Here is a 14544-nt window from a genome sequence, read left to right as displayed (position 1 = left end):
ATTGCATATTTATTAGATGTTAGAATTATCACAATTGTGTAAACTTAATAATTTTGTATGGAACTGCTTCAAAGACGACCGTTACATACATTTACCATTTCTGGACATTCCAAATGTACTGTTTTAGACGTTCCAGAAGTGTGTAGCAGCCCAAGAAAGAGAAACGACATGAATTATGGAATGCGTCTTAGTTAAGAGAGAGAACTGTACAAACTATGTTAAAGCTATAAATAATATGGAAAACTTTGTTTCAATAATAGTTTGGTTGATCTACATTTGAATTGGCTGGAATGGGATGCCTGGACTGCCGAATTCGGTTAAAATGCTGTTAAAGATCTTGAACGAAACGAAGCTGTCGGACACTTTCTTTACCATTATTAGATTATTTTCGTTTCGTTAAAGAAGCATACGTCAACTCAACCAATTTCGGCATTTCCGGGTTCCTGCCAAGTGAACTATTGCTTAAAGGAGAATTTGTATTTATTAGAAAAAAAGACATAAGAGTAAGTAAAGTCCGTCTAAAGCAATATGACGTTAAATTGTTATAAAGCGTCGATATGGGCTGCCAAGTTTGTGATATATTCATGAAAATTTGACTTCTCGTTCCGTTGTTAGGCAGCGTCGGAACTGCTACACAGTGCCATTTACATATGTAAGACCTTGACCCCCGATACATAAATATTACATTGTAGGAATAAATAGCCTGTGTGCGAAAGCTATTAACTTTCTCAAAATCAGGCTTCCATATCTCGGATTCGGTCCGATTCCAGATTTTGTAGAACCGGATTTTTCCTTTCGTTTTGGTTGTCAGAACTATTTTGATTGGTTGATAGTTCCTCAATTGCATTAATCATACGTCGTGTACGAATAATAGATACGATGTGTTTGCTGAAAAGCAACTAACACATATTTATTTAGTTTTCAAGAAGTAAGAAGAGAATTCGTTGAAATGTCACATTTCCAACAATAGGTGGAAATTTGAAGACCCAGTAAACAGGTGAGAGCAGTATAAAACCGACAACGTTTAACAAAGTGTGCATTTGCATTTTAAACATGGAAGAAGAATTAATGAATTTCTTTGCTACATATGAAGCTTCAGCAGGCATAGGTACAGGTAAAGCTGTCATTAGCTTAGAATATCATTGTATCATGTGGCATCGAGTTTGTTTTATGTGACCATGAGCGTGACTTTTACAGAACTGTCAGTGACCTGATTTGAAGTGTATGTCATTGTGGTTATCTAGACCTGCATTTATTAGATTAAATATAAATTGTTGTTCCAAATTTTACTGCTAAAGTAGTATAACCAAAGTCTGTTCAGTAATGACTGTTGAATGCATTACACCTTAATGTCACGAAAAAAACAAAAAAAAAAAAAATTAAAATGAAAATTGTTAAACATTATGGACTTTTACAATGGTAGCCAGGTACTAAATTGGGTGAAGAAAAGAGGCTGTTGGGCCCATTATAACAAATAACAGCATTTTGAATGCACGCTGCTTTCATTGTGACATCAGGCAGAATATGCAACTGGGTTTGTACTGGTACACATCTTTAGATTGACCTCATTGAAAATTGCACATGTAACTTAGCATTGATTCTGGATTATGTACTTCTTGGGGCATACAAATAATAATCTTCAGAAGGAACATGGATGTATGAAGATCCAAATATAGTGAATAATTGCCATTTAAGGTTATGTGTAATCAGATACTAAAGAAATGTCAGTCATTGATGAAATCCTCCTGGGCCCTCAGGAACCCGAGCTTCTGAGTCAAATGCGAACGAAATTCTCAAAAGATGTGACATTTCTCCCTTTAACATGTCCCCATTATGTGCCTCATTTTCATTTGTGGTCAGCAGTGGCTAGTCTGCAGAGCAGCTAAAGGCTTGACTTTGGTAAACAGATGTGAGGCCAGTGTGACTAATTAACAGTTAATCCATATTCATTGTAATTACCTTGTAAAAAGGATGGCCACACCATTTACTTCAAAGAAACCAACGATCTATGAAGTTCATATATAGACACCTGCAATTGATTGGCAAATAAACAATGCCTTATTTTGTTGTTACAATATTTAAATGAATTTGGCAATGATGCAGATGTTATAAATGGAATAAAACCTTTCACAGTCAGATTTCGACAATATTGTCTAATCATCGATATGTCATTATACTAATAACTGCTATCAGAGTACTGTGATTTACAGAGGACAGTATCACTACTGCTCTGGTGGCCTAGTGGTTAGAGCATCCACCTCGGATGCAGGAGGTCATGGGTTATGACCCCGTCCGAGTCATACCAAAGACTTATAAAAATGGTACTTAAACAGCTGCCTTGCTTGGTGCTCAGCATTAGGAGTTAGTGTGACGACTGGTTGGCCTGGTGTTAGGATAATGTGACTGGGTGGGACATGATGCTACGTGTCTGCGGCAGGATGCCCCAGTGCTAGACATCACTATAAACTGCCACACTGCAGACATCATAGCAATATGACTGAGAGATTGTTAAAGCTACATTAAAACCCAAATCACACACACACAAAGAGTATCACTAGTGACTTTAAAAATGAGTGCAGAAAAATAAGAGATAGCAAAATTGGTTTTCAGTTTTTGGGAAAAGGACTTGTGATGAAAAAAGGACAAAAACCATCAAGAGATGAATGTTTGATTTTGACTGGTGATATTTCAGTTTCAGTACATAAAGCTTGTGTGAATCACCTTGACAACCTGCATTCACAAGCCACATGTAAGTCCATACATGTACGAAGAATAATTTTTTTCGTTTGATCCCATGTTATATACCACCTTTATTCCTTACGGTCAATTCAAGGCTTTTAACACTGTTTACTAATTAACATTTATTCCGTACTAATTAATGTTTATTCTGAATTAGTTGTTCTTTGCTCATATGCTGCTTGGTACATTTTTTCATTCATTCTTTTTTAAATTTTTTGATGGTATTTCACATTTATATATATAGTACGTTGTAATGCCAGATGTTTACTTGTGTAAGTTTCATTGGTGTTAATGGAGATGTTATTGTGGAAAAAACTGTACAGCATTTTAAGTGATCTTTCTTGGGATTTAAACTAATTGTACACAATTTTATTGTTGTGGTTTAGTTTTTGTTTTTAGTATTCTTGTAGGGGTTAGGTTGAAAAATGTAAGTATTATGTTTGAACTTAATATTCTGTTTAGTGGCAAATATTTTCCTTTTTAGTGTGATATTATAAAATGGCTAAGAATTCAGTCCAGTTATTATTAAAATAATAAGCATGTGCTTTTCATTTTCCTTTTAATCCTTTTGAAAGTAAGGGCTCCTGAGTTTATTCTATGGACCCTCAGATATCATTTTGGGACTCCTGAACAACATAGTCTTCAGGTTGGTGTGTGTGTTATATGATATAAATATTCATCAGTTTTCTCTGTGCCATTGTAAATAGTTTCACAAATCATGCTTTGTCGATATAGTACTGAATGCTAGTTATCCATCCACCATGGCAGCATATCCGTGATGATGATAGTACCAAAGTAATCGAGAACAAATCATTGTGAATCCACTGTCCTGAAAATCATGGTGACACAACTCCAAAGTCAAGATTGCATGCCCTATTCTGCAGAATAGTCCCCCTTTGTTTTATACCTCTAACAAGGTTGCCAATAATACATGATAACAAATTATAAAAGTTTTGTTACAATTTTTATAAAACAATCAGAATTTAAGTACTAAGGTAATCCTGGAGTATGTGACACTGATGTTGATGGTGAAAATAGTGTTTTACAGTGATTTGTTCTAGATTACTTTGCAACTACTGTTCTTAGCATAGGGCATGCTACCGTAGCAACTACTGTCCTTAGCATAGGGCATGCTACCATAGCAACTACTGTCCTTAGCATAGAGCATGCTACCATAGCATCTGTTGTCCTTAGCATAGGGCATGCTGCCATAGCAACTACAGTTTTTAGCATAGGGCATGCTACCATAGCAACTACTGTTCTTAGCATAGGGCATGCTACCATAGCAACTACTGTCCTTAGCATAGGGCATGCTACTATAGCAGATAGATGATTAGCATTCATTCCTTGAAACAAATGTGCTTTGTAAAAGCATTTTGAATGGCATAAAAAATTAAAATGACAAATTTTTATTTTTCACCCCCACCCACCTGAAGACAATACTGCCAATCTTGATAAAAACAAATATCACAATTAAGATGTAAGTGACAGTTAAAATATAAATATTTATCATAATTTGATTTAAGCAGCAAATATTCACATTATTACATCTGTGAGAAAATGTGAGATTGACCTTGACATTGATTCCAAGATGGAATGACACATGCAGTAGATGAAAGAAGCTGTCACATGCAGTAGATGAAGGAAGCTGTAGCCATTTATGTACAAAAAAAATGCAGCACATATAAATGTAAAATAAAGGTGATGATACATTATTGTGGTGAGATTGCGGGGTATAAAACTTGCAGAACATTAAGCATTCAAAACTGAAAACTACCCCTTATTGGTAAAATAGTTCGCACAGAGCTAGTGTTTTATGTACTTTACCCAGATGACTGACTTTTAAATAAAATTCTTGTATCTGCTATCCCTCTCTCAATTTGTTAGACAGGAGCCCTCCAAACCTTTTTTCTTTCTTGGAATGAATTTATTCTGGGAGTCAGGCAAGTGGGTTTTGCATTATATATGCAAATTATAATTAACTTATAGTGACTTGTATGTCCCATCTGAGTCAAACATAACATCACTTCCAAGAGTGAACATTTATTTTCATAAGAGTTTACCCCATGGGCAAAATTTCATGAAGTTTTACCAGTTGTAACTTGTTTTATGAGATATACCTGTTGTGGCAGACAGATGAGCAGACAACCCATTAACAGACAAATCACATCATCCTCGGCTAAAGTGTTGGATATAAATGATATATGCCTGTCTAGTAGAGCTTGAATGATTTTGACAGAGTTTGAATGATTTTGACAGAGTTGTAATGCTTTTGTAGCCACCATTAGATTGATTCAGTTCTCACTTGTACACCCATTATTTCCATCTGTATCTTATGCCCATTGTTTCCATCTCTATCTTCTTTTTCTCAAGGCTGAGAGTTGAGAACTTCCATTCTGGAGGGGTTTCGGAGAGTTCTCATACAAATTTGCTTATTGTATCATTCACAAAAAACCCATCTACCATCAAGGGGACCAACCATTTAATTTGGGTGGGGGAATTTTATTTTTTTACCTCAATATAATTAGATTTTTCATCTAATATAATTAATGTAAATTTTTTTATTCCACAAATCAGACCCGGAATATTTTTTGCAAGCCGTCTGAAATTTCAAGGGTGGATATATATTTAAACAGAAAATACCCCCCCCCCCCTTAAATGGTCAGCCCCTAAAGGGTGACAGTATTGATTCAGAATAAATGTAATATTTTTCCCAAATATATAGCCTTATACATGTATTTGGTGTTTTCAGATACGAATAGTGAAGAAGAGGTGAGACATTTAGTGAACATGTCTGCATCCGGAGAGCCAGCAAGTCCCATCTCTGCTGAGAGACAACATCTCCTGCAACTACTCCAGAGTCCAGTAGGGCCAGATACCACTAATCAGCGCATGACGCTTTTCCGAAATTGGAGTGATATAATAAACCGCAGGGAAATACCCATAGAAGTTCGCATGTGTCTGGAACCATGGCGCAAAAAATTTCATGAGCAGGGGTACTGAAAGCTACTCACGATTATTCTCTAGTAGTTTTAAGCTTGTATAATGACAGTGAGTGTGGTAAACAGGACTTTCTCTAGTTATTATTTATGTCTGGGTAAAGTAGTGCATCTTACACTTTGTATAATTTTGGTGTCTTAAAGTGTACTGAATGAAGATGCACACGAAAAAGATATTCATTTCAGTTCTGGATTTTTATTAAAATTCCAAATGTATCTGTGGTAGAGTCACTTCTGCTTTTAGGACAAAAGCATGTTCCCCCTCTCCCACCAACTTGATTAACCTTTTATGATGAACCAGCAGAATATTGATATTTGGAAGGAGTTGCATGTTGCGGCTTTCTTCTTGCAACCTTATGAGGTTACCATGTCTGTGATTAAAAGGGATTTTCTCCGTTGAGTAGATAAGGTGTCCTCAGCAGGATGACTCTTCATGAGTGTGTGAATGGGTGTCCTTATTAGAGGGCATCACCCAGAAAGTTGGGCAGTCTGCTAGAGATTTTATCTTGCCCAACATGATTTGTATGAAAAAAGTATTAAAAAAATAAGAAATGAATTTAGGAAACACTTCATCCAGGAATTTGTACTCTAATATATGTATATATGTATGTATGTATGGATGGATGTATTTATGTATGTATGTATACACACACACACACACCTATCATGTGCTGAAATATGGTGTTCAACCCCACAACAACAAATACATACACATATACACACACTGAAAATGTCCATTTTTGATGTATCTCAAGAACGTTAACATTTGAGATGGTCCTGGCAACATATATTACCATATTGTCTGAGAGCTATGCTATATTTAAAACTAGGAAGAATTTATGCTAACATCATCAATGATTTGCATAGTGATACAGAAAAAACATTTTGTTTATACTTAATTATAAGTTGATCTCCCTGTAAAAATCCATAATATTTGACGTTTTAAATTCATTTCTAAGATAAATCCATGAATTTTATTCAAGGTCACATACTGGTAAAAGTAGTCCAGAATGATTTGATTCACAATATCCAATAATATGTTATTTCCACACATCTTATAGATAAACCAAGAAAGTAAACTTCACACTTTTGTGATTCACAGTATCCTATTAATGTCATTTTGTGATGTCATCTGGTGCAAAGCCCAAGTATTCATCCTTATCGTCTGAATAGCAAATAATGTACTGAAATCTTTGATCATCAGCTGTAATAATCATATCTCTCACATTCTTTGTGTTTGCTGTCATCTGTAGGTGCTTATGTGGCGAGTGTTTTGGGGATTGGTACGTGACACTTTGATCATACAGTTTATGAAATCTGTTAAAAGATGTAACTGAATGGGTGTCATTTGTGTCGCATGATCACAAGGAGTTCAGATAACCACCCTCTCTTACTTGGCACTAAATGAATATCTTGTGGCTTGATAAAAATTGTCAGGCGGGAGAGTAAGAGGATGCTGTTTTTACAAGCTAGGAGATTAATGTCAAATTATCATAAGGAGTTGTAGTACTTTGCTTGGTACTGAACAAATGTATCAAATTCATGGCTCAGTGAAAGAAATGTCAGCTAGAAAACTAAGTAGATGCTGGCTTATCAGCCCACATAGACTAGCAGATAACTTGGGAAATATCACTTGGGAATTAAATTAGGCTTATGAAAAAGAAAAATATAAATTGCATAAAAATATAAATTGCATAAAAACTTTTATTGCATCAAACTCAAAGAGGTTTATACAGCAAAACACAAAATGTTACACAGATATGGGTTGTTCCGACTTGCATGAAAATGTAAGCAATATACTTAATTATAAACTCCCATTGTGAGCAGTGTTGATGGACACCTCACTTTGTGGTGGGTAATATTTAGTAATTTCAAATTATTAAATTCAGACTAAATGTAGATACAATAATGAATACTGTAATGAAACAGATAATGTAGTGCATACATTATATTTATTTCTGGATGGTAATAATGGCATGAAAACATAGTTTCCAGTAATACCCCATGACTTTAAATTTTCTTTGTATGTTACACTTATAAGACAACCCATGCATTGCATGAATAGAATTTTAAGTTAAAAGCCTCAGCTTAAAAGTTAGTATATATATATATATATATATATATATATATATATATATATATATATATATATATATATATATATATGGTAAGTGGAAGTTCTTAATATATTGAAATTGCCATTAATAATTTTAAAATAGATTAAAGTATGAAAATAAATACATTTGAGCGAACGTCATTAACAGGAGTTCACTTTGCCAAGTTCCAACTTGTAAACAGGCATGGACTGATAGATCATTTGCATTCATCCTCATTACAGTACAGGTTTTATTTTTATACCCCAACTTCAGTTACAATCGTCTAATGTTGATTGTACGTCTGTCAGTTGTCACAAGCAATACTCCTTCTAAACTACTTCATACCTCCCAGCCCTTACGATTTTGTTGCAAGTCTTAAGAGAATGACCCTAATAATATGGACTTGTGGAATAAAAGTAAAAACTATGGAAAAATGAAAAGCCGAAAATTGGTTCATTGGCGTTTGGTTTGGATCCAGATTTCTTGAGAATTACTGGAATAAGTCAGGCAACCAGACTGACTTAACAGCAGTACCTCAGATACTTTAAACTGCACATATTTTTCATGCAAAGCATCTGCATGATCAAACTGTTGATTATAAAATTTTTTTAATATGGCGTCCAGCAAGTGATGCATGTTGAAGACGAAATGGAAATTAATCCTCTTAAAAGGTGTTAATAATCAGCACAGAAGAATAAAAAAGAATTTTCAGATTCATGTGAATAAAAGCAGAAAGGGAGACAATTACGTTTATTGGATATCACATGTCAATTTGAGTATGTCTGGTGGTGGGAGATATGATTTCTGTTGTCATGTGAAATGAAGAAAAAAAAACAAGACTTAAGTTGAGAAATAACAACAAGCCATGATTGAGCTGCATAGGGTTTGGAACTGAAGTTTTTTCAACTGTACTGGTGGTAAATAATGTCTATGTGTTCTTAACAAACTTTTCAGTTGAACATAATGTTTTGCTTTGCTGCATGTTTCGAATACATAACTTTTAAATGCATTTTCCTATTTTATATTTGCAGTTTATGATACTTTGTTACAGAACTTGCTAAAATTGGTCAAACTTACGGAAAAAAATCAATTGCCTTACTGGGATGGTCTCATCAGGGTTGGCAGGTCTACTACTAGGAGGATTGCTATGAAACTTTATACACGCACATTCCTCCAATGTTTCATTGGCCAATTTGAAAATCTTAACACTACATCTTCTGAATAGATGTCACTAAGGGTTTTCACTATATAAAAAAATTTCTTATGAAGTCTAGTTGGTCCTAAATGAAAATGGCACCAATCTGATGCCCAATATGGCCACAAAATCAGCCATCTTGAAAATCTTATTATCACTTCTCCTGCTGAACAGAAGCCATATTGACATGGGATTTTCACCAGAAAACTTGTTAGATGTTTAGTAGTCTTAAATGAAAATATTGTTGCCCCTTCTTTTAGGTGTAAATTCATATCAGTAGTGGGTTTTGTGTCAGCAAGGCTTATGAAAATGGTGCTGATCTGATATCCAGTATGGCCACCATGGCAGCCATCATGAAAATCTTGTTATCACTACTCCTAAATTTAAGGTCATACCAACATGAGGATTTCACCAGAAGACTCATTATAATATCTAGTTGGTCCTGAATGAAAATGGTGCCAATCTGACCTCAGATAAGACTACCACAGTGAATGTATCGAAAATCTTGTTATAATTCTCTTGAATGGATTGTCATGTCTGTTATGACTCTATGGTCACAAACTTATTTCAGAAAAGAAGCAAAACCAACAAGTTTATAAAACTTAAAAACAATTTAATTATCAAAGTTACAAATAAAAACATGTGAGAGGAATTTACATTATTATGAAGTGTATCCAAACTAGTCCTTATAAAGGTCTATGAAAGTCCTAAATGAAAGAAAAGTTCCTTTTAAATTTCAAAACTGAAAATATACTGGACCCCCAAGAAAAGTGACATTGTCAAGATGACGTTGTCCAGAATTCCTTCAAATAATTTATAACAGTTCCAGAACAATATTATAGTCCATGAATAAGAATTATAAAAATTGGATAAAATTGTGTACCAGGAGTAACATAAAATATAGATATACATAACAGTATCAAAATGAGTTTTTTAACTAGATGAATTTTAATGGTCACCAGTTTGTGCTAAATGTAAATGGTGCTTACCTATTGTCCAAATAAGGCTAACTTGAAAATATTACTATTTGTGAATATCAAAGATGACTTCAAGAATTAGCAGTTAAAAGGTGTGATCTTGAATTCATGGAAGTTCTTTTTGGATAGTCTCTGAAACTTGTGTTTTAAAAGTTCTGAGTATTATTGCACTGAACAGCAGAGTTTTATTATTAGTGAATAGTACATCAATACATCTCCCTGTTCATCTCTAAACATTTTCTAAGTCTGATTATCTAGTAATGAAATACCAGTTTGTGTTCATCACTTTTTGTCATGTTGTTCATGTAATGGAAAACTGCAATTCCAGCTGTCTGGCATTCTTCCAAATCACATGCTCTTTAGCAAATCATTGATAACCAGATCCCTAGGAGCTGAACCAAGGCTGTATGGAGGATTTGGCAAAGCTTGGATGCTGTGCCTCTTCAGGAAGTCTGTAATGATGGCAGTTTTGTATCCTTGAGTAGACAAATACCCATGGCACTTGTATACAGACAGGTTATTTGGTAGCATTCAAACTTTTGACAGTACTTTGGAGGCACATAAATGTCCAGTGACACTAGCAGGGTCAGGCATAGGTATCATTTTGCATTGAAAAAAAACTGTTTTGACATTCTACGTCAAACAATTTGTGGCCTCTGCTTCTTTTCTGTGATACAAACTTTATTAATTTCTCTCAAAAGTTCAAGGAATATATCCATATTTCCTCACCTGTGGCATGCTCATCTCTGATTACTCATTTCGTATTTGTTGAGTAGCTATTAGGTGATTTTGCAAACTTTTCTGATTAAAAAATGCTGGACCCATCCTGCGCTAACCTTTCTGCCATTCAAATGATTTTTATCAAGATTTTACGAACAGTTGATGAAATAATGCCAATAATAACAGAAATAGTTCCTCCTGTGTTTTGAGTTTCTTCATGAGTTGTTTCCTTCACTGAAGCCATTTCACTCTCACCTTTATGATAATAAATTAACTTTCCCCCTTTAGAAATATAAGGATGGAACATTTATAGACGTATTCAGAATGAATGAGCATTGTACAGGAATTCCTGTTTCTTCTTCAGAAAAAATGCGTGTCAAATGAGAATGAAAGGCCTTGATGGAGTAGCCAAGCAGCATGAAGAAGAATTATGTATGGAACTAGCTCAGAAAATTACAGAGCAGGCTGGAATGGAAACAGACCCTCTGAAGAAACTCACTTTGATGGATATCAAGCGAAAAATTGAGGTCAGTGGGACAAAATATTTTGATCATAACATGATTGACAGTCTTCCAATGTTAAAAACAATTGTAGAATATCCCAAACTTGCTTGCAGTATGGTTAAGACTAAATCTGACACCCTTGTGCACTCAGTGTGTTTACATTATTGAGTCTTTCCATCTGGCACACAATCTTGTTAGCACAACCAGTCCAAAAAATTTTGATTGATTGACATGAAACTTGGTAAAAAATATAGTTGTCACCTGAAAATGTGCATGTGAATGAATTACTGTGTTCCTGTTTCCTTTTACAGTTATTGTCCTTTGCCATCTGTGCAACTAGTCCTGAAGATTTTCATTGATTGCCATAAAACTTGCAATTTTGAGCTCATCTGGTCAAGTTCTGACGGAATCCATCCGTCTGTTAGCACAAATTTGTTATCTCTTCTAAACTTCATGGAGAATGGCATAAAATTGTACACACTTTTATTGTATGTCTTGCTTTGTTTTAAGAGCCATTCACCATTTTGACTGTATACATTGTATGACAGAATCTTTTGAATGCATCTTGTGCTACAGATTACAGTGGATTGTCATGAAACTCAGGAAGTGTTACAATCATCATTTGATGATGGTAGATTGTTACCAAATCATTATGCTCCTGAAAATGTTGTTTATAGTGGCTGCATTTTTAGACTTGGAGCCTGATTTAGTTTTGTAACGCTGTTTGATGAAAACTGGTCCAACAGTTTTCAGTGGAGCACCATGAAACTTTGTACATGATATGTTCATCACTTGAAGATGTGCATATGAACAATTCATGTTGTTTTCGCAATTTTGTTAGTGTAAGATGGAATCTTTGTGCAAGCAGCGTATATATACACACAGCAAGACCCCGCTATAACATTGGAGTTGGGGTCCATAGAACCTGACCACGTTATAGACGAATTGTGTTATAAGCATCCAAGTCAGTTAGCTGAAGCAAATTATGTAACAAAAAAAGATTGCGGGGGTTGTGGGGGGGGGGAATAAAAGAGGGCGCTAAAGTATGTGCTTTTGATTAAATGAAGACAAAAATAGTCTGAAATACACTTGTATGTTGACAACTTCATTTGTGTAGTATTATTCATAATACGAAAAGTACCGTACATGTGTATGAAAGATCCATGAATTCGAGTATAGATCGCATGTTATAAAATTCATGTATCAGTCACCTCCCATTAGAAAACACCAATAAGACATATATAAAGAATGGTAAACCTCGTTTGATCTATATCCCATTGTCAACCAACAATTCACTTTGATAATGGTGACATTAGGACCTGGCTATAGTTGTTTACATGCTACATGTACATGTACCTAAACTGACCTAGATTTTGGTCAGCTAGAGACAGCTATTATCTTGTAATTAAAAATAACTTGTCTGCCAGATATTTATGGTTTCAAAAGATTGGAAATTTAATTTGCATTGTATGCCACTATTTGTAGCGATCGTAACATAAATGTTTTTCCTGCAAAAAGGAAACTTTCATGGCACAATACAAAAAGGAAACTTTCATGGCACAATAAATGTCTTCTGGTCACTTTGGAAAATGCAACAAGCCATCTGATTCCATTGTATTTATTTAAGTTAGATACTTACATACTTTGATGAAAGGTGCTTTGTCTTTTTTAAAGATTGTAGTTGGCTTGCTTCAATGAAGGGTTATTGAAATTACCACTAAAGAACAAATCTGGAGCACTAAACATATGCCTATTGTTACTCTGTCGGCAACATCAAATAATTGTAGAATATTGATTGGGACTGAATTTATTTTCATTTTCTTGGTATTTATTGAGAACGACATGTCATTCAAAAATGGTAATCAATTTATCAGAAGTTTCAGCAAAAAGAAAATCTTGGTACATTAAAAAAAGAATTAGCTGTTGTTTGGTCAGTTGCAGCTAGCCAGATAGCATGATTATTTGAGTGGATCAACAACATACAGTACTCAGGCCAGATATCAGCATAGGAGGATTATGAAGTAACAGTGCACTGTGAAGATGTTTTGTCAGTACGAACAAAGGATTTGTTTATGTAACAATGGATAGATTTCAGTGCGTTTTATGTTCAAGTTTGCAGCTTCCTTTCATGATGCATTTGAAATTCTCCACTCTAAGCCCTAGATTGTATAAACAAGTTTAAACAGCTAACAAAGTTGCCACAAAAAAATTGCCAGATATATTTTGAAGCCAAAAAGAAGATAACATTGCAATTTGCGACATTAGCAAAGCCCAGTGCGATCCATTAAAGACTTTTTTTTACACATTATTTTTCATACTTTTAAGACTATTTTTTTTTGCGTATGAGAAAAATACATGCATATATAATTTTAGTGACCATGGCACGATCACTTTATATTAAAATTTGTATACAACCTCTTCCTGAAAATGGTATTAAACTTTTTACATGTTATTTTTCGTACTTTTAGGAAGAAAAAAATATTTTTTTGTGTACGAGAAAAATACATGCATGTGAAATCTTGAGAGCAACACCATGACTGTAACCATGACTGTATTACATCTGAATTTGTGTTATAATGAAGCTTGCTATATCAGGTCACACTGTATGTGTGTGTGTGTGTGTGTGTGTGTATATATATATATATATATATATATATATATATATATATATATATATATATATATATATATGTATGTATGTATGTATGTATGTAGTGGGACCCTGCTATAACGCGCTCCGTTATAATGCGAATTCAGATATAACGCAGTCGTGGCATGGCTCCCAAAATTTCAGGTATTTTATTACAGGTATTTTTCTCAAAAACCAAAAAATTCTTATAAGTATGAAAAATAAAATACGTAAAAAGTTTTATTATCATTTTCGAGAAGAGATTGCATATAAATTTGAATATGTGGCTGAAATATCATATACATGTATTATTCTCGTACTTTTCTTAAAAGTGTGAAAAAGAAAATTTATTATCATTTTGGGGAGGAAATCACACACAAATTCGAATATAAAATAAGCGTTGTGTGGCTCCTAAAATTTAAAAATTTAACCAATTTCTTATAGTTTTGTGCCAAAATAAACATTGGAAATACAAGTATCCGAACCAGTGGCTGGGCCTTTTGAGAACTTTGATCTTTGTTTATTGTTGAAAAATGACAGCTCATAAGTGTTAATATTATTATTACTGGTCCTTGAGCAATGAAACCATCATGTCTACTTTGTGTTTGTCTTAAATGCATTCCGTATACAATCGTTGCTCTAATAATATCCGACATATGTTCTCTAAATTGCATACACAACTAAGC

At 34.2% G+C, this 14544-nt stretch overlaps 1 protein-coding gene across 4 annotated transcripts in view; it reads left to right on the top strand.

Annotated features, from left to right (window-relative positions):
* The first annotated feature begins 450 nt into the window (after window positions 1-450).
* LOC149778444 (signal transducer and activator of transcription 1-alpha/beta-like) overlaps window positions 451-14544 on the top strand; it is a 164515-nt gene continuing 150421 nt past the window's right edge. Inside the window, exons 1-3 of one of the 4 annotated variants that reach the window (XM_089939280.1) lie at window positions 451-503; window positions 5492-5735; window positions 11091-11253. In XM_089939280.1, the coding sequence (XP_089795406.1) occupies window positions 5530-5735; window positions 11091-11253 (369 nt within the window). In that variant the 5' untranslated portion in view covers window positions 451-503; window positions 5492-5529. Of the gene's footprint in view, window positions 504-717; window positions 1115-5491; window positions 5736-11090; window positions 11254-14544 lie in introns of those variants that run through there. The other 3 variants (XM_089939279.1, XM_089939278.1, XM_089939277.1) reach the window with 3 other exon arrangements.

The sequence above is a fragment of the Sinohyriopsis cumingii genome, chromosome 17 (genome assembly GCF_028554795.1).
Source record: "Sinohyriopsis cumingii isolate HCF-2022 chromosome 17, ASM2855479v2, whole genome shotgun sequence".
Lineage (NCBI taxonomy): Eukaryota > Metazoa > Mollusca > Bivalvia > Unionida > Unionidae > Sinohyriopsis > Sinohyriopsis cumingii.
Note: the sequence above shows the minus strand (reverse complement) of the source record. Positions and strands in the feature narration are given on the sequence as shown.